This window comes from Leucopleurus acutus, assembly GCF_964270905.1.
Source record: "Leucopleurus acutus genome assembly, chromosome: X".
Classification (NCBI taxonomy): domain Eukaryota; kingdom Metazoa; phylum Chordata; class Mammalia; order Artiodactyla; family Delphinidae; genus Leucopleurus; species Leucopleurus acutus.
Window position 1 is genome coordinate 107,003,075 of NC_139148.1, and position 21,778 is coordinate 107,024,852.

At 43.1% G+C, this 21,778-nt stretch overlaps 1 protein-coding gene across 1 annotated transcript in view; it reads right to left on the minus strand.

Moving 5' to 3' along the window:
- Window positions 1-21,778, minus strand: part of TENM1 (teneurin transmembrane protein 1) — a gene marked incomplete at its 3' end in the record, with an annotated part of 801,014 nt that overhangs the window by 13,770 nt on the left and 765,466 nt on the right. Inside the window, exons 28-30 of the mRNA XM_082865351.1 lie at window positions 15,144-15,316; window positions 13,771-14,006; window positions 1,694-1,990 (exon numbers count right to left, since the gene is read on the minus strand). Coding sequence (XP_082721477.1) covers window positions 1,694-1,990; window positions 13,771-14,006; window positions 15,144-15,316 — 706 coding nt within the window. The remainder of the gene's footprint in view (window positions 1-1,693; window positions 1,991-13,770; window positions 14,007-15,143; window positions 15,317-21,778) is intronic.

Here is a 21,778-nt window from a genome sequence, read left to right on the forward strand (position 1 = left end):
GGCCAGACTGTGGCGCTAATGAGGCTGGGGCTCTGAGTTCAAAACCATACATACTTTTTTTTTTTTTGGCTGTGCCCGGCGGCTTGTGGGACCTTAGTTTCCCCGACCGGGGATTGAACCGGGCCCTGGCAGTGAAAGTGCTGAGTCCTAACCACTGGACCACCAGGGAATTTCCTCAAAACTGTACATACTCATAATGAGTGCCAGCTCCTTCACTAGTCACACGTAGACCTGTGGGAGGATCAGCACAAACCTATCCTCATTCCTGGAAAGACTAATCAGCCTACATTCTGCTAGAATCAGTGGCATCTTTTTTTCATATGATGGTCATCATTACATGCCTTGCCTCTGTGAACGTACACCAAATCTTTGGATTCAGTTAATTTTTTTTTTTTTTTTTTTTCGGTACGCGGGCCTCTCACTGTTGTGGCCTCTCTTTGTGGACAGTAGTCATATGATTTTGCCAATCATCCTTGTTACTAAAATTCAAAAGATAAAAGATCTACTCTGTAAAATTCAGATGTTCCCAGTGTAGAGTACAGATTATAGAGATTTCATCGATTTCTTCAGCAGAAAAGGACAGGAGGTGGATACAGCAGAGAACTCCCCCCTTTACCCTGGCTCCCAAGTGGAGCTCTGCTTTATCTCCTAGGCATTCCCAACTTGGCAAATTCCCCAGCGACTGGCTCTGGGAAATAATACAATAGTTTTATAATAACATACAACCGCTGGCACACTTTTTTTTAAAAAAAACTTTCAGGGGTATATCAGAAAGGCTTAGCAGCATTTGGTGCAAATAGTGAAATTTTGCGATGTGAGCTATGAATGCCCATGACTTTTCTAAGAACTTCTAGGGGTGACTTTGCACTGACTACCCTTGAATCCTCAAGGGAAGGCATCTTCCAATTTTCCCAGAAATTAATTCAGGACTGATAAGTTGAATGGATAGATTTGGGAAAAAAGAGACAGTATCTTAGGACATCAGAGATTGAGATGGTAGATAGAGATCAATTTCTCTTATTGTCTTCTGATACTGATCCGGCTAGAAATCATTTTGCCGTGGGGGGCTGATGTTTGACAAATGGATCCAGTGATGGGATTAAAATCCTTGCCCATTCCAAGCAGACAGAGGCCACGAGCTCCTATTACAGATGCTACTGGAGAGTCATTACATACAAAGGACTATTACCAACGAGGCCCCACTGCTACCATTTCCTCAGACCGATTACTTGGGAAAATTAGTCTTCAAATGTATACCGCTAAACTTTTACTGACTATCCTAACAAAAGTAGAAGTCCTTATCCTCTGCGTAAGAGGCTCTTTTCCGGAGCTGCGATACATTAACACGCAATTTTATAATTTTCTACCTATTTTACTTCAGTGTGAGCTTTCATAATAATAAAGATACATTTTCAGGAGCATGAACAAATATGCTCAAATGAGGAGAAATCGAAGCCATTATCCTGACTTCAGTTTGAAAGAGTACCTGGCAGAGCGTGGGGTTGGGGAAAGTTTTCAGCTGAAAAACAGCTTATCCTTACAGGTATAATTTGTTGTTGTTACTTCTATAGAGCAGAACAGCCAGAACACAGACTTTTCTCCTGCAGGTCCTCAGCAAGGCGGGTAGTTCAGTGCCGCTTTCAATATTCTCATTCGGGAACTCAGAACTAGTTTATTTCCCCTACATGCTTACCTTTTCTAAGTAGGTATAGCTCCAAATTTTCCCATCAGCCCAAGTTCTTGAAATGATTTTTCCACTCTGGTCATATTCCATTTTTTCATTCCACGTCCCTCGTTGAATAAACGTCACCAATCCTGAAGGTGAATATGTGATATTCACTTCATTATATCTGCTTATGGGAGACCACAGAACAGGTCGTCCAGTCTGGTCATAAAGAATTCGAAGGGTGAATTTCCGATGGTCGTCATAGATCTTTCCTGTGCGAGTCATATGATCAAAATCTATGGAGAGCAGGTTTCTGTTATGGGCCTACAAAAAAGAGATAGGAAATACATTTGAAGCACTGCCTTAGCTCCCCTCATCAAGTGCATTCACAATTGAAAAGCTTTTTCTGTTTCTCCAGCAATGGGGTGTCTCTTGCCTTTGAATCCACCGGGCTTCTCCTCGGATGACACTTGTCTTTATTCTCCCAGCAGACTGTACAGTCTTGGAAGGTTGGGGCTATGTCTTAACTACTGGTATGTGCTAGTTCCTCAACATACGGTTATTCATTGCTTTTGCCCAACTCAAGCCTCAAGTGTGCTGATACAATTTTCAGTGATTATGTAATCTTATTTTATGTGAGTCAGATGCCTACCAAGGAACGGGATTTCCTCCCCCTCTTTTACCAATGAAGTGGCTAAAACATAGAATGGTGAGTTATTTACATAATTAGAAATTAGAAAAAATGAATATAGAGCGCCCCCTCTAATTTATACAGAGAATCCCTTCTTGGGCTTCCTGTTCCTCTGGGCATGGAGCTTTACCACTTCACATCTATCACAGGGGAACACAGAGCAACTCAGATTGTCTCCTGAGATGGAAGCCCACTCAGCAATGTTTTACCAGAAGGTAAATGTGGCAGGTGTTGGTAGGCCCCCCAGTATTTGCGAGGGTGACACCACTCAGTGAGGTTAGAGCATGGAGTTCAATCTGGGTACCAAGTTTAGAAACAATTAGTAGCTCGGCTTGGTTCTGGTCTTAGGCTTCCTTGACTGCATGCCAGCATCCCCTCTGTGTACTTCACGGCCCCAAAGTTGTCCAGAGAAATCCTGCCTCTGAGGAAATTCAGCCTGGTCTACACAAGATAACCAAAGAACTAAATGGCTTAGTTAAAAAGTTTTTAAATTGGACAAAAGGCCACTTTTACTGGGTTTTCAAAGCAACTGGACAACTGACATGATCTGTTCTGCTCTTCAGCTAGTAATGCCAATGTTTGGCACTCCCACCAGTAACTGCTGTAGCAAGCTGATGACAACACAGAGCTGAAGAAGGCTCTGGAAGACAGGGGTTTTGAAGTAGGTGGGTGGGAGGCCAAGGGGAGGGCTTTAAAAATTTGTTTTATTTATTTTAGTTTAGCTCAGTTAAGTTTTCATTTCAGTGAGTCGTTTGTTTTGTTTTATTATAACTTTTTATGTGGAACTAGTCTGACTCACAAGAAGTTGCAAAAGTGGGGAATTCCCTGGCGGTCCAGTGGTTAGGACTCCAAGCTCTCATTGCCCAGGGCCCAGGTTTGATCCCTGGTCGGGGAACTAAAATCCCACAAGCCTCACAGTGCGGCCAATAAAATAATATATGTAAATTGTTGGAGCTATTAAAAAAAAAAGTTGCAAAAATGATACAGTAGCCATGTACTCTTCACCCAACTTTCAAGGAAAAGACTTTTCTTTTGGGTGAAGGGGGTCCAAGCATATCTGGAAGGAACCTTCTAGGTTCTTGGCTGAGACCCCCCCACACTGCCACTCTCACCCTGTAATAAAAACAGGAGAAAAACAAACAAGTTTAATAACATGTATACCTCCTGTACACATGGGAGAAACCCAGGGGAACTGATTAACTCTCCAAAATGGCCCAAGCCACCACCTTATATACTATCTCCAACTAAAGACAAAAGATGTTGGGAGGAGGGAGCCAGTTATGGGAGGTGACCAGGCAAAGCACAGTAAACAAGGGTAAGGTTGTTATGCAGATTTAAGTCATTGCTTTCTCCATCAGCCTAAAATAATCTTTATACCAAAGAGGCATATTTTGGGGTGGCAAATTCTTCTCCCCTTCAAATAAAAAAGGAGAAACTTTGAGAAGTATAAACAACAGTGGCTCTCGGGAGTCAGGAGACTGAATTAGCTGCTTGTCTGTGCACCAGCCATCTCTTGTATTCGGGCCTTAGTTTTCTTATCTGTGAAAAGGGAGTGATATTTACCACTCTACACCACACACCTGTGTTAAGAATTAAATGAGATTACATATACGGGTACCTGGTGATGTGTAAAAATAATATTAGTAATTGTTGTTTTTAGATATCATTACTTTTTGCATTTTAGTTAGGCTTCTGAATGGGCCCATGTGTCAGATTCCAAGGACTGTAGCTTGGTGTATTAGATTTATATCTGTAGGAATTGTCAACACGATCCTGAACAGAATATTAAATATCTGTTTAATGAGGTAGGGGAAAAAAACCAACATTAGGATTTGACTACATTAATCATAGTCGGACTAAATGGATTCACTAGCTATTCAGCTAAACTTCATGTTCATTTATAATTTTTGTGGTCAAGGATTTCTTTAAATATCTGAAAGCTATATACTGTGTCCCCAGAAAAATGCACATAAGTACATAAACAAACATTTTAAACAAAATCTCAAGTGGGATCTGAAACTCAAACATGAAACCTTTAGGGGTCTTGAGTCCAATTTCAAAATCCTGGCTCAGAAAGAGGTTTTCAAAAATTTTTTGTTAAAATTTTTTTTTGCTATTTAAAAACTTGAGATATAACTGACATATACCATTATATTAGTTTCAGGTTCAATATTTGTATATATTGTGAAATAATTACCACAAAAATCTAGTTAACATCCATCACCATATGTAGTTACAACTTTTTTTTCTTGTGATGAAAACTTTTAAGATCTATTCTCTTAGCAACTGTCAAATATACAAAACAGTATTATTAGCTATAGTCACCATGCTGTACATTACATCCCCAGGACTTATTAATCTTTTAACTGGAGCTTTGCACCTTTTCACCCCCTTCATCCATCTCGCCCACCCTTCACTACCTGCCTCTGGCAGCCACCAATCTGTTCTCTGTATCTATGGCCTTTTTTTTGATTCCACATCTAAATGAGATCCAGAGTTTTTATCTTAGTGCCCTGCATGACTGCAAAGCCAGCATTCTCATTTCAGACTCTGGTTTTCCTTTGCTCAGTAATTTTGTGCACTTTGCTTTTTAAAATAACATCCTTAACTTCTACCCCCATTATAAAAGTGATATTTTTTCATTGCAGAAAAATTGGAAAATATAGAAATATACAAAGAAAATAATCACCTGTAATCCCATCCTTCAATGTGAATCATTGCTAGTACTTTGCAGCATTTCATGCCCACTTTTGTTTTGCATAATCTATGCCCATACACTTAAAGAATACAATTAGAATTATACTTAAAGTTTTGTGTCCTACTTTTTCAGCTAATGTTTTGTCTTGAGCATTCCTCATGTTATTAAATATTCTTAAAATGTGGATTTTAGTGGTTATATAATATCTTCTACATGATAAGCATTTATTTTTCCTTTCTCCTATTGTTGGAAATTAGAGTTTTTGTTTTCCATTTTTCTTTTATCTTTCATGTTCTGTTGAACATTTTTGTAAATAAATATTTCCTTAATACAAAACCCTATAAGGGAAATTATGGGGTCAAATGATAACATATTAAAGACTCCCAATGCAACTCGAGATATTACTTCATGGTGCACAAAGGTTTACAAATTTATGCTCTTATTAACTAGCAGTGGAAGAGTTCAACTCATTCCATCCTTACCACCATTGAGTATTGTCATTGTTAGTATGCTTTTCCCAATATAAGAGTGGGAAAATAGTATGTTACTGTGGTTTAAATTTGCATTTATTTGGTTACTAATGAGGTTGAACCCTTTTAAACGTCTATTCGCCACATGTACGTCTTCTATGAATTGTCTGCTATTTTCAACGTCTTTTGGTTTCAGTTTCTTCATCAGCCAGCTGGGGCTAATGATACTTGCCATTAATTTTGAGCTTCTGCAAGGAAAAAAAAAAAAAAAAAGGACAGCAAATGTTCCACGCCATGAATTCCAGAAGACTAGTGATTAGATACTCCAATTATTTGGGAGGAAGTCTTGTCAGTTGCAGGGGTAGGTTTCATTCAGGGAATAGAGCCACAGATTGGGAAACATGACTCTTTAACCATCTGTAGCCAATGTGTGCAGTGCCGTGGTGCATAAATACACAGTAAACTGCTGTTATCACCTAAAAGGGGATAGAGAAGCGCGTATTTCCTGTCTTTTGATACACAGGGCTTGGAAACCTATACGAAACCAGGTGTTCTTTCTTCTACTACCTTTCCTGTGGTTTTATAGCCACATATCTCTAACTGTAATACTGTTCATTTACAATAGCTGTAAAATATCCATGTACTCCCAGAGACGGTTGTAACTGTTACAATTTATGTTATAATGATAGTTAAAGAGCCAAAGTAACAAGTGATTTCCAGTTCAACTAAATTTGTGGTTTTATTTGTCTGATAGATTAAGTTTACTACTCAAGAACACATTTCTTAATAAAGTCATTACAGCTACACAAGCAGGGACCACTGTTAAAAATCCACTACAGGCACTTCCCTGGTGGCGCAGTGGTTAAGAATCTGCCTGCCAATGCAGGGGACACGGGTTCGAGCCCTGGTCCGGGAACATCCCACATGCCACGGAGCAACTAAGCCCGTGCGCCACAACTACTGAGCCTGCGCTCTAGAGCCCGCGAGCCACAACTACTGAAGCCTGCGTGCCTAGAGCCCGTGCTCTGCAACAAGAGAAGCCACCGCAATGAGAAGCCCGCACACCGCAACCAAGAGTAGCCCCCGCTGGCCGCAACTAGAGAAAGCCCGGGCGCAGCAACGAAGACCCAACGCAGCCAAAAATAAATAACTAAATAAATAAAATTTAAAAAAAATCCACTACAAAGCGAGCAGAAGAAAACTCTGCCTAATGTTCTTTCCCTGCCTGTCAAGACTTCTGCAACCATGCTTCTGTTTCTGGATAATGCACTCGGATATTCAGATGTTGCTGAAACACTAGTTTTAAAGTCAGGTTTGGAAGATAATGTAAAATTCGGCTAAGAGCTGAAAGGGCATGAAGGAATTGAAGATGCCACAGCCCCCCACCCTGCGAGTCTCCTATGGAACCCACATGTGAGAAGGCTGAGAGAAAGAATGCTAGGCTGACCACCTTTGACTGCTGGGGTCATGAGCAAGGGTGGGAAAGCAACACGTTCATACAAACTCTTGTTTGCCTGAAAGACAACAATAGCCCTTGACCTAAGTGTGGGTCATCAATCCTTATTTTGGCTCTTCCTCCAAACAATCTATACCAATCTTTGCCCTGGAAAAGAGAGGGGCAAAGAAAAGGTTGACATTTGAGAATAGCCCCAAGTTAAAAAGAGTCTCTTTGGACATTGAGCAAGACACTTGAGTTTGGCAACTGACGAGTTGTATGTTGGGGTAAGAAAGTTGGACTTGGTAATTTTTTTAATAAGGAAAGTATTTATGCTTTAATTTATTCTTCGGTTTTCTTTAGGCTTTTTTTTAGCTTTGCTGAAGAGAAGTAAGGAGAAGGGCTTGCTTTCTTGTTCACACTTCGACCAGAAAGGGAAGAGGAAAGAGTATGCACTGGGGAGCCATGGGTTGTGTTGCCAGCAGAAATCAAAGTGCCTGCGAAGGGTGGGTACAGGCAGAAGCTCCAAAGAAAAGTGTCCTCTGCCTCCCCTCAGATCCTTTCCTTGCTCTTTCCTAGGAGTTTGAGTTTTAATTGCTTAAGAGAAAGTCCTTTCAACCCCTTGCAATTTGAGACTCATTCAATTAGTAGGATAAAAATATATTAGGTTGATAATATATAAAGATATATTAGGTTGATATATAGATATATAAAGACATATAAATATCCATAGGCAACTGCTGATATTTGAGTGTTTTGGGCCTACCAAAAGGGCAGTTTCCTATGGTTCAACCCAATACACACACACACACACACACACACACACACACACACACACACACACACACACACACACGTGCTGAACTCTAAGCTCCAATCACGGCAGTTGATTTTCTTCAGAATAAAGGAGGAGAAGGCTGAATTTTCAAGGATGCTGTCTAGCATTTCAACTCACAAGGCAACTGAGGTACGTGTTTGATTTTTGCTGAAGAAGTTGAAAGGTGAATAAGTGAGATGGGCCAAATAACCACATTACAGTTTGGGAGATGCACTGCATTTAATTTCCATGAAGCTGTGGGAATGGACAGAGTCACAGCTGCTTTTAAATTGGTACACGCTACTCTATTCTCACTGGTTTTCAGGTAATTAGTACGTGACTTTTAGAAATCGATCAATACAATTCTACAGATTTTATTTTTTATTGCTATTGCTACGCTGACAATGCAAACCGACTCAGGCTTGCTTCTGTTTCACAGAGTTGCCTACAGATGCACAGGGCATGTATGCAGGGTTAACATCAGCCTGCACGGCTCCACCGGGAATTTCTTTATACCTGTTTTTCTTCTTTTTTCCTCCCAAGGCACTCTCTTTACCTTGCCAGACCACAGAATCTTAGTGCCAGAAGGAATCTTATGACATGGGCTATTGACCTGGACTGCCTGGGTTCAAATCCTGTGTCACCATTTACTAGCTGTGTGCCCTCTGTGTGCCTTGGTTTCTTTATCTGTGAGAATGTTAATAAGAAAACGCACCTGATAAGGTGTTATGAGTAATAAATGAGTTAATATATGGCCATACACAGATAAGATTTCAATGAATGTTAGTTGCTATAATTATGATTAATGGTAATAATACTACTAGTCATAATCATAGAGATTGTATAGCTCATATCCCTCATTTTATAGATGGGAAAAGTGGTGTAAAGTTATGGGCATACCAGTTCTTCTTCAAAACCTTACTCATTCCTCTCACTTGATTTCTGCCATACCATTTAACTTGGACACTTTGTGCACTAAAATAATTTGCTCTTGTTTAATTACTTTCCCGTTGGCGAATTCATCTGGGTAACCGTACAATAGGCATTTAAAAATTTTAATACCAAATCATTAATGCTTATGTACAAGTGAAATAGTGTGTGAAATACTTTCTGTCTAGCTATCTTTGTGGAGTTGACCCAAGATTAACAAATATAGTAATTTGTTAAATTTACAAATCACAGTAAATTTCTGTGATTTGAAGGCCCCAAGAATCCCCTGACCCCAAAAACCAACACTGCCCAGTGGCCTCGATGCCTTAAATCTCCTGTCTCCAGGCGACTCCTTAGGGGTGAATACACTGCTACTTGGGACTGACACCCACAGATATATTTTAAAAATAGATGAATCTATCTGCAAGCAGGCTCCTTATCTAAATTTTCACAAAATGAAACCCTCCAGCAAACCTAGGGAGAACGAAGTTAAAAGTGTGAAGCAAACACATTTTCTGAGAAAGGAAGGAGACGCTGGAACCCTCTTGGCTGTCTCCCACATTCCCCATCATTTGTCAGCCTGGGACCTTGTGTTTCACCTGGGCTTGTTCCCCCTTTCAAAGCTCAGCTGGCATATGAACAGTCACATGTTGCATTTCAAAACAAATCTACCCTGTTCTCAGTTATCTTTGAATGGCGAGAAAAACAATCAATCGTGAGAGTTTCTAGATTAGTCTTGGCTTCATTTTGCTTGTAAAACATAATCATCTTACTTGATTTGATGACTTTGGTTTGAAGTGCTAAGCTTCTTGGTTTTTGTTTTTTTTTTTTAATAAAGGAGGCTGCAGTTCTGGAGTTTTGCTGTAACCTCACATCTCAGTCTGCGAAATCTTGTAAAGAGCTCTGAGGTCCAATGCTGGGATAAGTCACATTTAATAGCATTATTATCCACGGACACAGCAAGGTGCAATCTGGATGTAGTTCCTAAACCAGTGTGCTTTTGGTGAATGGCTAATTTCTCTATTGTCCAGGGAAATGTATTTATGGGGACAGACTGATGCAGCAGATGAGAAGGTACATAGACTGGATGGGAAAGTACTTTGTAAGGAAAATGATTCAAATACAACTCAGGTTGGGGGGGAAATGGCTTTTTAAAATAAATGAAATTTCAGGATGTTAATGTGATTTATTTCACTTAATGGAGCTGGTGCCGGATGGCCCAGAGGTAACAAATCCCTCCCCTGCTCAGGCTAAGCAGGATATCATGTTTCCCAGCAGTTTGTTTCCTCACCTTGAAGAGGACCCCCAGTGTGTATGGAAAAAGAAAATCACCAGTGGTTGGAGAAAAGCAACTCTTGTTGCTTTATCTTCAAGAGAGGTCTATCATTTTCTGATTTTTTTTTTCTTTCCACCTAGAAGGTCTGGGGTGGATGTGATAGGTAGCTTTGGGGAACATTTGATGTCCATCATCTTACCAAGGAAGCTTTTAAACGAACCTGTCATTCTGTGCCCGAACAATTAGTGTTTTATGACCTGCTGCCCAAGCACATTTGCAAATTACAAGCACACCTCTGTGTGGTTTTTCAAAGAGGAGCCCTATTTCCCCCAGGGCAGCAGGGGTTTCTATGTTGTGTGACTATCTGAACCTGTTATTCTGTCTGAAGAGCTCTGGAACGGCAGCTCCTCCAGGAGAAATAGAAGATTCAGTGCAAGGTCTCCAGGTACTTGAGGGCACCAGAGAGCCTTAATCTTTACATAGATGTTTACGAATGGGTCACCGCATATTTGGCCCAGAGAGAGAAAAAGTTACATCTCATGTGTCATCAGCTTGCCCCTTGAAAGCTACCATAAGTGAAGGGGGCACCATCTATGAAATAATAAAGTCAGTAAGGAAAAAGAATTTGCCTGGTTAAAACTGGATCTACACCTGCCTTTGGGGAGCGTATTCATTCCATTAAATTGGAGATGCCTAATCTGGGGAAACTGAGGCAGTAATATAAGCCAAAGTGCCTAAGGATGGGGACAGCAGGTAAGGATTACCCAGTTAAACAGCCTCCTTCCTCTTGCCGCCTCCACACTTTGCCTACCCGGAGGCCAGCCATTTGTCCCGCACCACCCACACTTGCCAGTACATTAGAGTCGATTATTTGTCTCTTTTTGTCAGCACTGAAATGAGGAGTCAGGCCCTGCCAAGGTGGTTCCACTGAGCAGGGCAGTGATTTATAGATTAATTATTTTAAGGAACAAGGCAGCACAGCATGATGTAGTGGAAAGAGTGCTGCGCTAGGCGAAGCCCTGCATTTTAGTGCTGGCTCGGATCCTTAATAGCTGTTTGACTTTGGGCAAATCACTTAACCTCTCTGGGCCTTAGTCTCCTTATCTGTAAATTGGGAATAACAATAATTGATGGTTGTTGGACTTCCCTGGTGGCACAGTGGTTAAGAATCTGCCTGCCAAGGCAGGGAACACGGGCTCGAGCCCTGGTCCGGGAAGATTCCACATGTCGCAGAGCAACTAAGCCTGTGCACCACAACTACTGAGTCTGTGCTCTAGAGCCCGTGAGCCACAACTATTGAGCCTGCGTGCCACAACTACTGAAGCCCGTGCTCTGCAACAAGAGAAGCCACCGCAATGAGAAGCCCACGCACCGCAACAAAGAGTAGCCCCCGCTTGCTGCAGCTAGAGAAAGCCTGAACGCAGCAACGGAGACCCAATGCAGCCAAAAATAAATATAAATAAATAAATAAATTTATTTATTTTAAAAATTGATGGTTGTGGTGATCAAATAAAACCCTGACTATGAAAGCATTTTATTGATTGTAAGGCACTAAACATATGTAAAGGATTGTTATTGTTGTTAGATTTCTAGGGACATGTACAGTAACACCACCTAGCCATTCTTCAGTCCCAGGACCTCAGGAAGAACCCTAGAAGTCATAGAGGAGAGGGCCCTGAATTTGTTGCCCTTATAAGCCGTTCCACAAATCTGCTCAACTCTACCACGGGATGGGAAACGGGTCAATTATCAATGGTACTAACTAAATAACACTTCACTCTACTCAACACGAAAGAGCCCCCGTATGTTTTATGACCATTAGCTTCTCAGTATTAAGAACAATTTGGGATATGAGGTGCAAATTACAATTTACAGTCTCTCTTCATTATCCGTGCATATGGAAGGGAGAAAACAGGGTGGGTGATCGTAGAAAGTGGAAAATACTAAAGTCACATAGTATAGAATGAGTTCTCCTAAAGAATATAAAATCCCAAAGTCACATAGTGTATGATATGATTCACAATGTTTTATTCAGACTATAAGCTGGGGAGGCACTATGAGACCATTTATTTGATATAATTGTTCTGGGGTGAATCCATGAGGTTGGTGAGCCATATGTAGATAATTCTGACTTTTCTCTAGTATGACATTTCATTTCACAGGTGAAGAAAATAAAGGCGTTCCTTAAGCCAGTTGTAAGACTTCCCCATCGAGGGTTCTACCCAGGAGATCTCATTTCTAGAAGAACTCTGATAGAAACCCTCACTGCTCTCACACAGACAGGTTTGACTATTTGGACTGGTTTCACCTCCCAATTCAGTGGCATACCTAGTAAATATTCTGGCCAATGGAATCAAAACCTACAAATTGACTTGTGCATGTAGACAACCTTAGTAGCTGTTACAAAAAACAAGCATGGAAGTCTGTGTCTTTGTGTTACCAACAAAAGTGACTGGAAAGTGAGCGCTAGTGTAGATCATTTTGTCCGTATCAAGCCATGGGACTGACTTGACGGCTTGTCACTGGAATTGGGTGGTTGTTTGGCATTGCGTTGCCACAGCCTAGAGGTTACCACATTTTTACTGTGAGTGAAATTTTACTGTGAGTGAAGAAAATGCAAGTGTTCCAGGTATCCCAGGCACGACACAGGTGCTCAAAGCAGGCCTCAATAATGAGTGATCTTCTCCCTCAGGCTGGCAGTTGCTCTCGGGCTGATATTGAATGTTACTATACTTGGAAAGTTGGTCACGTCATCCTAACATTGGTTCATGTTCAAGAAGGGACAGGTAGACAGAGCGCTGTGGTGTCTGTAGGCTTCGTGTGCTGCAGAAAGGCAATTTTGATTGAATGATCCCTGGTTAACTGTGGTGAACAGTGCTTGGTAAGAACTTGAAAACCCCCAAATCTTTCATTTCCCCCGGGCAGCTGTCTCTGAGCACCATTAGCCCAATGTGAGTACTAGTCCTTGACCCCTTTGGCCCTTAATATGTATATTCATGACAATGATATCATTCACTGTTTTCGCCCTTTATCTTGCTTTTGTCCAGATGTTGCCTGATGTCTCACATCCTTCTGTGTGTGCCTGCCTGGCCTTTCCAAATGAGGTATCAACTACCGCAAAGCAGGGGTCTGGGACAGCTCAGTGGACCTGCTGACCATCTGCAGGCCTTGTGAGGGATTCTGGAGGGCCTCCTGACTAAACACATTTCTCCACCCAGATGTTCTTGGGGCCTGAAATTGCTATTGTCAGAGCACTTTAGCTGGCTAATGACAAAGAAAGCTCCTATTAGGAGGGGGAAGGGTAAGCTGTGACAAAGTGAGAGTGGCATGGACATATATACACTACCAAAAGTAAAATAGATAGCTAGTGGGAAGCAGCCGCATAGCACAGGGAGATCAGCTCAGTGCTTTGTGACCACCTGGAGGGGTGGGATAGGGAAGGTGGGAGGGAGACTCAAGAGGGAGGGGATATGGGGATATATGTATACATATAGCTGATTCACTGTGTTATAAAGCAGAAACTAACACACCATAGTAAAGCAATTATACTCCAATAAAGATGTTTAAAAAATAAATAAATAAATAAAAAGAAAGCTCCTATTAGAATGTTCATTTCAGGGTACTGAACCATTATCAGCCTTTAGCACCCTCTCTTGAATTAGTATATCATATAAGCTAGTCAGTCAGCTAGAAAAGCTTTGGAGAAATGGGACTTCCAAAGAGGGAGGCTCTGCCGTTTTCAAAACTAAAACACCAATTCTATAGCTTCTATCAGGTCGAGCCTTACCCTCAGCCTTCTTTCAAAAGCGGAAATGTTGCCTTTGTTCTGCTCCTTCCGCTGCCGCCACTCGATGAGGTTGGCGTTGTGCTCTCCGGGCAGTGAGATGTTGCATTTGCCCAGGGTGGGGTTGACCGCCCCGGACAGGATGTGGGGCTCTGAGCTGAGGCTGATCTCCATCCCGCTGGCAAAAGTGACACGTAGGGAGCCGTCTGGACTCACCCGATAGGTACTCTGGGTATTTTCTGCAGACAGAGGAGCAAAGGAGGAAGAGGGGGAAGAAAGGGAAGCACAGAAGCAGAGGAGAGACAAGTTTAGCTTTAGGAGGTAAGGTTGGGAAAGGATGAGCAGCTGGGGTGCCGTGGACCTAACTGCCCTCTGGGCTAGACAACCACTCTGACAGGCCAACACACTCTGTCCATTTGGGTCTCGTTATTTTCACAGCTGGGCTGTCTTGTTTCTTGGATAAAAGACTCCTGTTTTGTTTTGTTTTGAGAAACTTTCTCACTTTTAAAGAATTCCCTCACAAACTCCCTTTCCGACTTGGTGGACTGGCCTCCTCCATTTGATATGCTGGGAGCTAGAATGGGCAGAGTATGAAGTTTATCTCAGTATCATCACTGTGGGGGGACACCAGCACAGTTGCCGGACTCCACAAAATGATACGCTGACAAAGGTCGCCACAGATCCTTTTACAGTGGCTCAGCCTAACAATAGAAAGAGTCCTTAATGACTGGGCAGAGAGAAAACAATTTCTCTGTGTCCACCTCCCTCAGCTTCCAAGATATTCTTTCCAAATCCACCTCCCTCCCTCCCTTCCTCCCTTCCTTCCTGTTTACTCCTCTATTTCTCCCCCTCTCTCTCCTCACTTCCCTCCTTTCTTCCTTCCCTCTCTCCCTTCCTTCTTTTTCCTTCCATTCCTTTACTTTCCTCTCTTTGAACAGAATGAGCTTTTAATTCTCTCATTTCCCTTATATTCCTGCTTGGTGTGTATCCTCATTCATCCTTTTTATTCACCCATGTCATCATTGCTCTAGAATGCTAATCTCAGATGGGACACAGACTTCATTTCTTTAATATAACCCAATTGGAGCTTAAAGAGCTTTACAAACAGCTGCGTGTTGGGAAATGACTTGATGGAAGAGTAGATTTGGCAGGGATTTAACCTCATAACTCCCACTGGGATGTGGCCCAATGTTGCTATAGGAACTTTGTGAAAGGTGTGACTTTGTCTGGGCTTCAGCCTCCATAGCTGGAATATTGGGAGAAGAAGTCATCTTCTCAGCCAAAAGTGAATTCTAGTCATTGACGGTGTGCAGAGGTTTGATGGTAGAAGTAAGAGAGATGCTGTTAGAGTCTGGCGAAGTTGGAAATATTCTTACCTTGTTTTAAAATATATATGGTACTAGTTGCTGTCAAATTGGTTGACATGAGGACGTTTTCGCGGTTGGAAGTATCTAGCTCCACTTTTGTCAGCTTCTCCAGGTCACTGTGGAAGCTGCTGACCTCTCCAGTGGGAAACGTTGCATTGGTCAGATGCCCCTCGGGGTCATACCTGAGGAATGTAACCAATCCCAATGTTGAAGTCTCTTGGCAGTGATAACAGGCTTTTGCAAAATAAAAATCACTTGGCAGCTAATACAGTTTAACTTTGAGTGATAACAAGTATTATTAACCTTGTTCAATAAGAAGAAAAAGGTCAGAGAGATGATTAATTAAACGAAGGTATTTTTTGCTGCTTCTGAATTCTTGATGACTTCCTTGAGCTGTGCTGTTTTACAGAAAAAATATATCTGGTAATGAATCACTAGGGTGGAAAACTGATTTATGAGTCATGTCCTGCTGTGTGCAATGTTGCAGGGAGCCCTCCGTTTGCAATTTGGGTCGATCCCATCAGATGTGATGGGTCACAAGGACCAGCAGAGGGTGCTGTTGACAAAGAAAAAGGAGGCATGACTGTCCGCCGCCCCGCCCCGCCCCGCCCCCACCAGCCTGAGAAGGCTAATAAACTGATTCTGCACTGTGATAGGAAAATTATGTTTGCTGATCTTTAAGTTGCCAAATTTGAAATGAATGAATCATTCTTCCAACAAAATGACCAAGCACAGAAGACAATGGAAACATGTTCATTAAAACATTCTGGAGCCCCCTGATCTCAGTGCCACTTAATTTTTTAATCTTTTTATAATATAGTACATAATGTGTTGTAATTTGCCTATATGAGTAAGAGACGAAAACAAATAATTACCTGGGATAATAGGCAATAACCTATATCTAGAAATATAGTCTTGTGAGTTGACTTTTTTTAAAAAATCAGAATTATTGGCAATCTCACTGTCCTCCAAGTGGAAACTGCCTCCCTGAAGGCTTTTGATGTGGAGCTGTTCTTTTATTGCCAATAGAACCATGAAAAATAAACCCTTCATTAAAAGTAAGGACATGCACTTGGAAACCCATTACTGCTTTCAAGTTGCAAATTACAAAATAGTTAAGTACTTTTTTTGTTTTTAAAATGTTAAACAATTATATTCTTTTTACCCAAAGTGAGCAGGATACAGCCTGGACACAGTGGTAGAGTCTGGCTCTACTGCCTTCTCCCTCCAAAATTATGCAAAATGGCCTAGTGATTCAGTGTTAATCCACTACGCTTTAAAGAACTCAGCCTGGATAGCTGCTGAAATTTTAAAACTTAGACCAGCCTTTGGTAGGCTTGGGAAAAGGGGCTACACATTATTTTATAGGACAAAACTGAACTTGAGGCTATACACAATGCCATCTCAAGTTCAGTTCTGTGTGTACATGAGTGTGTGCACGTGCACACACATGCTATCAGTTAAAAGAGTCAGGCACGCAAATAAAAATAATCAAATAGGTCATTTGACATCATAGATATGGCAAGCCCTAGTTGTTTAATTGGATGCACGCTTTGCTTAAATGGATTTCAGTCAAAAAGGTTATTGGCATGTTGCAGCTATGCTGCTAAGGCCTCATTATCGAGGAAAGGCTGAAGGGTGCTGTTTGCGCCTGGGGTTAATGGCAAAATCCTCCCCCCTGCTCAGCCCGTTTGCCCGTGGCCTGCTCGGGGCTCTGTGGCTGCAAGAAGAAGACCCCTGATGAGAAAGGGGCATGGAAGGGCCTGAACACCTAACACAGCTCCGACTTTGTCTGCCTGGTCTTCCTTCCAGGAGAGGAAAACGATATCCAGTTTTGATTCTTGCAAGGTACCAACCTGCTTTTCCCTGTAGGGAGGAGTTTCCAGGCAGCAGACAGAAGGGAGCTGCTGCAGGCCCCCCTCACTATGGAGACTGTGGTCCCACAGCCTGGACTACTCAGGCAGTTCCTCTCTGTTTCACATCCATCACCAGCAACTCTGCCTCATTGGTTTCCCTTTCCTGATTTCTGAAGGGTTTCCTCAGCACTTGGCAAGGTCACTCTTCATTATTCCTCCAGGAGATCTGACCTAAGATGCTACGCATGCAGGTTTCCAACGGGCTTTCCAGCTCAGGGCAGCTTCTTTCTTTCCCAGTCACATAGCCCCTTGTTTGAAAGCAAGATTTCATTGAAAGGTGATGGCAGTGGTCGTGCCCACTTCTCAGGGCAAGATGACAAGATCAGATGCTAACTGAGCCATCCATGAGCAGAGGTCAAAAATCTGAATGAACCTCAGCAGTGGCCTGTGGTGTAATTCCCTGGATAGATGTAGCTGGGAGGCTGCTGCCTGGCTCCTCGTCTGCTGAGAGAGGGAATGCAGTGGGGATAAGATAGAATTTCCCACAGTCCTGCCCAGGCGCTAGAGAGCTAGAAAGTTGTATTGTCTGATTTCCTTTCTGTGGCTGGATAAGCCTCCTTATCTGAAAGTGTACATTTGACTTTATCATAAACAAAGCACTCTACCTTGAGGGCGTTATGCTAAGTGAAATAAATCGGACAGAGTAAGACAAATACTGTATGATCTCACTTATATGTGGAATCTGAAAAAAAACAAAACCAAAAACCCGAACACAAAAAACTCATAGAAAGAGAGATCAGATTTGTGGTTACCAGAGGCGGGGGGGTGGGTGGAGGAATGGGACAGAGGTGGTCAGAAGGTCGAAACTTCCAGTCATAAGTTACATAAGTACTGGGGACTCAATGTACAACACGACAATAGTTAACTGCTGTGTGGTATGTATGAAAATTCCTAAGAAAGTAAATCCTAAAAGTTCTCATCAGAAGGAAAAAATATTTTTCTTCTTTTTTTTTTGTATCTATATGAGATGACAGACATTCACTAAACTTACTGTCATCATCATTTTGCAATATATATAAATCAAGTCATTATGCTGCATGCCTTAAACTTATATAGTGCTGTATGTCGATTATATCTCAGTAAAATTGAAGGGAAAAAACCCAAAAAAACAAAGCACCCTACCCCCCCAGTACACTCACCCGCCCCAATTCTGCTAGTCACAGCCAAAGCAATGGCATTTGGTGGTGTCTGCAGTGTGGTGCCTCTCCTGGGCTCATTCAAAACCTACAGGCCCAAGTCTCTTCTGTGGGGTCATGTTCAAAGGAAGAGCAGATCCCACAACTTTGGAAAGATTGCTCCAAACTGGATAAGAAATAAAGGAAGCCTTTGATTTCTTATGGCTTGCTTGAGGTTTCTTTTTGTTGTTGTTGTTGTTGTTTCCCCTCCATCACAGGGGACTGCATGTTTCCAGACTGAATGTCAAAGAAACAAGTTTAATCAAAATCTCTTACGCTGTTCTGTGGGCTTCCCTCTGGTGCCTGCATCCTTTGGTGCAGAGAACACAAGCCAATATGCTGCAACTGATCGCTTCAGGCCGTAACAGGGTTGTAACTTCCACCACCTTGCCCCCACTCCCCCTTCCTACCCTGGGCTGCAAATTCTGGTTGGTGAATTGTGTGATCAGGCATTGACTGTTGCCTTCATGGTCATCAGGAGTGAGCTTGGGAAGAGGAGATTTGCCATCACCTTGTCCCTTCCCGTCCCTGATTTTACAGAGTTCCACAGTGTGCGTGCGCACACACGTGTCCCCATGGATCAAAGGAAACATTTGTAAAGGAAATTCAGAATTCATTCTTGTCCTTGAGGAACATATAGTTTATATTAGGGGAGATGATATTTACACATTATTAAAAATATATTTGGTCTGATATTTTCTCGTAAGAGATAGCCTGCCCTTTCCCTTGAGGACAATTTAAGCCAGAGCTAAACCGGGCGGGGTAAAAACTAGTAGCTCTTCCATCTTTGCTCTTCTTAAGAAAATATTGAAGATTATAGAAGAAAAATTCATTACTTATTTTTTTTAAAGGAAATAGACCCTCTTTACCCTCTCATGCTGGAAACCTGACCAACCTAATAAGCGTTCTTTAGGAAATACTGGATTGCCCTTTCTTCACCAATAACTTCATGTGGCCCCCCATGATTCGGCCCATGTCCATAAGCCCTTCTATCTTCGCTTGTCCTTCACTCAATAAATATCAGTCTTGCGCTAGGTACTGGGGATACTGTGGTGAATGAACTTCAAAGTCTAGTAGCGTAGATAAGATACGCACACAAATCACTCTGATGCCAGAATAGTGCCATATACTTCTGTAAACAAGGAGCTGCAGAAGCTCAGAAGAGGCAGAAGTTACTTCCAGGCAGGCTGAGCAGAAGAGAAGGAGGTGGTATTTGAATCCTGGAGGGTAGCTGGAGATCAGTCCCTTGATAGGTAGAGACTGGGGACGGGAGGAAGGCACTCCAAAGGCAGGCACACCGGTGGCTGGGATGACCATCGAGGGAAGCATGGTGCTGGAGCACACAGGTCCTCTCGGAGGGGAGTGGGAGATGAGGCCGGAGAGGCACGCTGGAAGCAGAGCACGGGGAAACTGGGGTGTCAGGCTCTGGAGGAAAGCATGTAGTCAGTAGACAATGGAGAGGCGTAGGAAGCTCTTCAGGGGGAGAACGGTATGATTCAAGCAGTTCTTTGGTGGCAGTGAATCTCGGAAGGGAAGCTATGGAGCAGGGAAACCTGTTGGGAGGCTAACGCCTCAGCTTGTGTAAGAGAAGATGGTGGCCTCTTGCCTTTATGAAATGCGTTGTGATCGCCTATCCTTGGGACCAGTCTTCCTTCCTAGGTTGTAAACTCTCGCATCTTTAGAGAGAGGACACAGTGTCTCATCACCTCTGTATTTTCGGTGTGTGGCACAGAGCAGACTCTCACTGCATATACTTGTTGAATGAGAGAAGCAGGATCTGCCAGTGGAAATGGGAAGGAAGGGGTGGGTATGAGAGTCAGCGTGGTGAGAGGATAGACAGAGCCATCCCAGGTGGTGTGGAGGCTTAGCTTACACGGACGTCCTGTGAGGTGCAGCTCATCTTCCCAGCCAGGCTCTGAAAGCTCGTTCGGCCAGCAGCCTCTCTTCCTTCTGTTCAGTCCCTTTCTCTTTGGTAGTTCTCTCTCCCCAGCATGAGCCACGACAGTTCTCTCTGCCCATTCCTGAGCCTTACCAAGGGCATAAAGCACAGGGGGAAGGAACTGATCAAAGGTGTCCAGTCTGTCTCTGGAGTCCTGAAGGAACTGTTGGCAATTCTACGTTCTTGCTTACATGAAATCCCTCACCTGCCCAGAGGCAGGGGCCTGGACCATGTGGTGCCTTAGCTCTCTCCCTACTCTGAGATTCTCAAAAGCACTGGAAACACTTCGATGTGTTTGGACTGACTATTCACTTACATAACCAGCTCCGCATGGGAATCACATCCTCTGCTTAGGCAAATATCTCACCCGGAGACGGGGCTTGTGTACCTTGCCCCGCCTCCCCGCTCCCCGCCCCCGTCCGCTAATCTTATCAGGGAGGAGAGAGAACCTCCCATTAGCCATCTTCCATAAGACTGAGCATTTGTAAAACAGCCTAGAAGGCACCCAGAGCTATCGCGAGGGCATTTCCAAGTTGTCAGTAAATGGCGTTTTCTTGGGGGTTTGGGGGTGGGGAATGTACGAACCAAGTCCCGGGATAGAGAGAACACAGCAAACCAGGGATCAAGAGATCGTGCTCCCACAAAGGTCAAGGGCCTGAGGAACTGTCAGCTCGGCCTGCACTGGCAGCAGTGACAAAACTGACACTTTGGCCTCAGTCTGGGACCTTTTCAGTTGAGCGTAGCAGAAGCCTTTACCAGGGAAATGCTTGCGAAACAAGCAAGGGTGTCCTGGCTATCCTTGCAGCCTCTGCTGGGGCAGGGTCATCGCAATTAGGAGCCCGCCAGCCCCTCGGGCCAGAACCCCTGCCTCGTTCCTAGTTCTGCTTTGACAGCCATTTCTCTGTGGTCAGCTTTTCCCCTGACACTCACGACACTTAGGCGCAGTCGCATCAAGTACTAATACTTGGGGTGTGCAACTTTGATCCTGGTCCAAGTCAAACGGAATTATGGAAAGCAATGAACTATTTAAACAACATCACACTACACAAGACAAGCCCACATACTACCACGGCACCAGATGCATTTTAAAATCCCATTTGGACTGTCCACACCGTTCAGGGTCATCTGTGCCATTTCTCCCTGCCGTTGTTGCTGATAACGGAAAGTTGAACGGATTACTGGCTTAGCTACCTCTATGCAGCAGTCTTCCATCCTTCCAACAATTTTGCTTCTGTTTCTCTTTTTCTGTTTCTCATCTCAGAACGGAAATCTGATGTCCACCTTAGCAAAGGATTTGTCACCTTTTGGCCAAAGAAGGCAGCCTCTCTCTCACCTCTGGTAACAGTGGCCCAAGGCCGCCTTCTACTGACCTCAGCATGGCTGTAACCCTGACTGGAAGAGTAGGTCCGATTCGGTGCTCCCTGGCTTCAGAAGGAGAAGGAAAACCTCGAAGGAGTGCTCAGAACCGGCTAAAGCGTTGGAGGATAAAAGTGAAAGAAGCCAGAGTTTGTACAGAGTAGACTGGGAAGAATTAGTTTCAGTTTGAAGGTTGGGAAGTTGCTCATTCCCGTATGTACAGGCAGGAACCGACAGGGACAGCATTCCGTTGGGGAC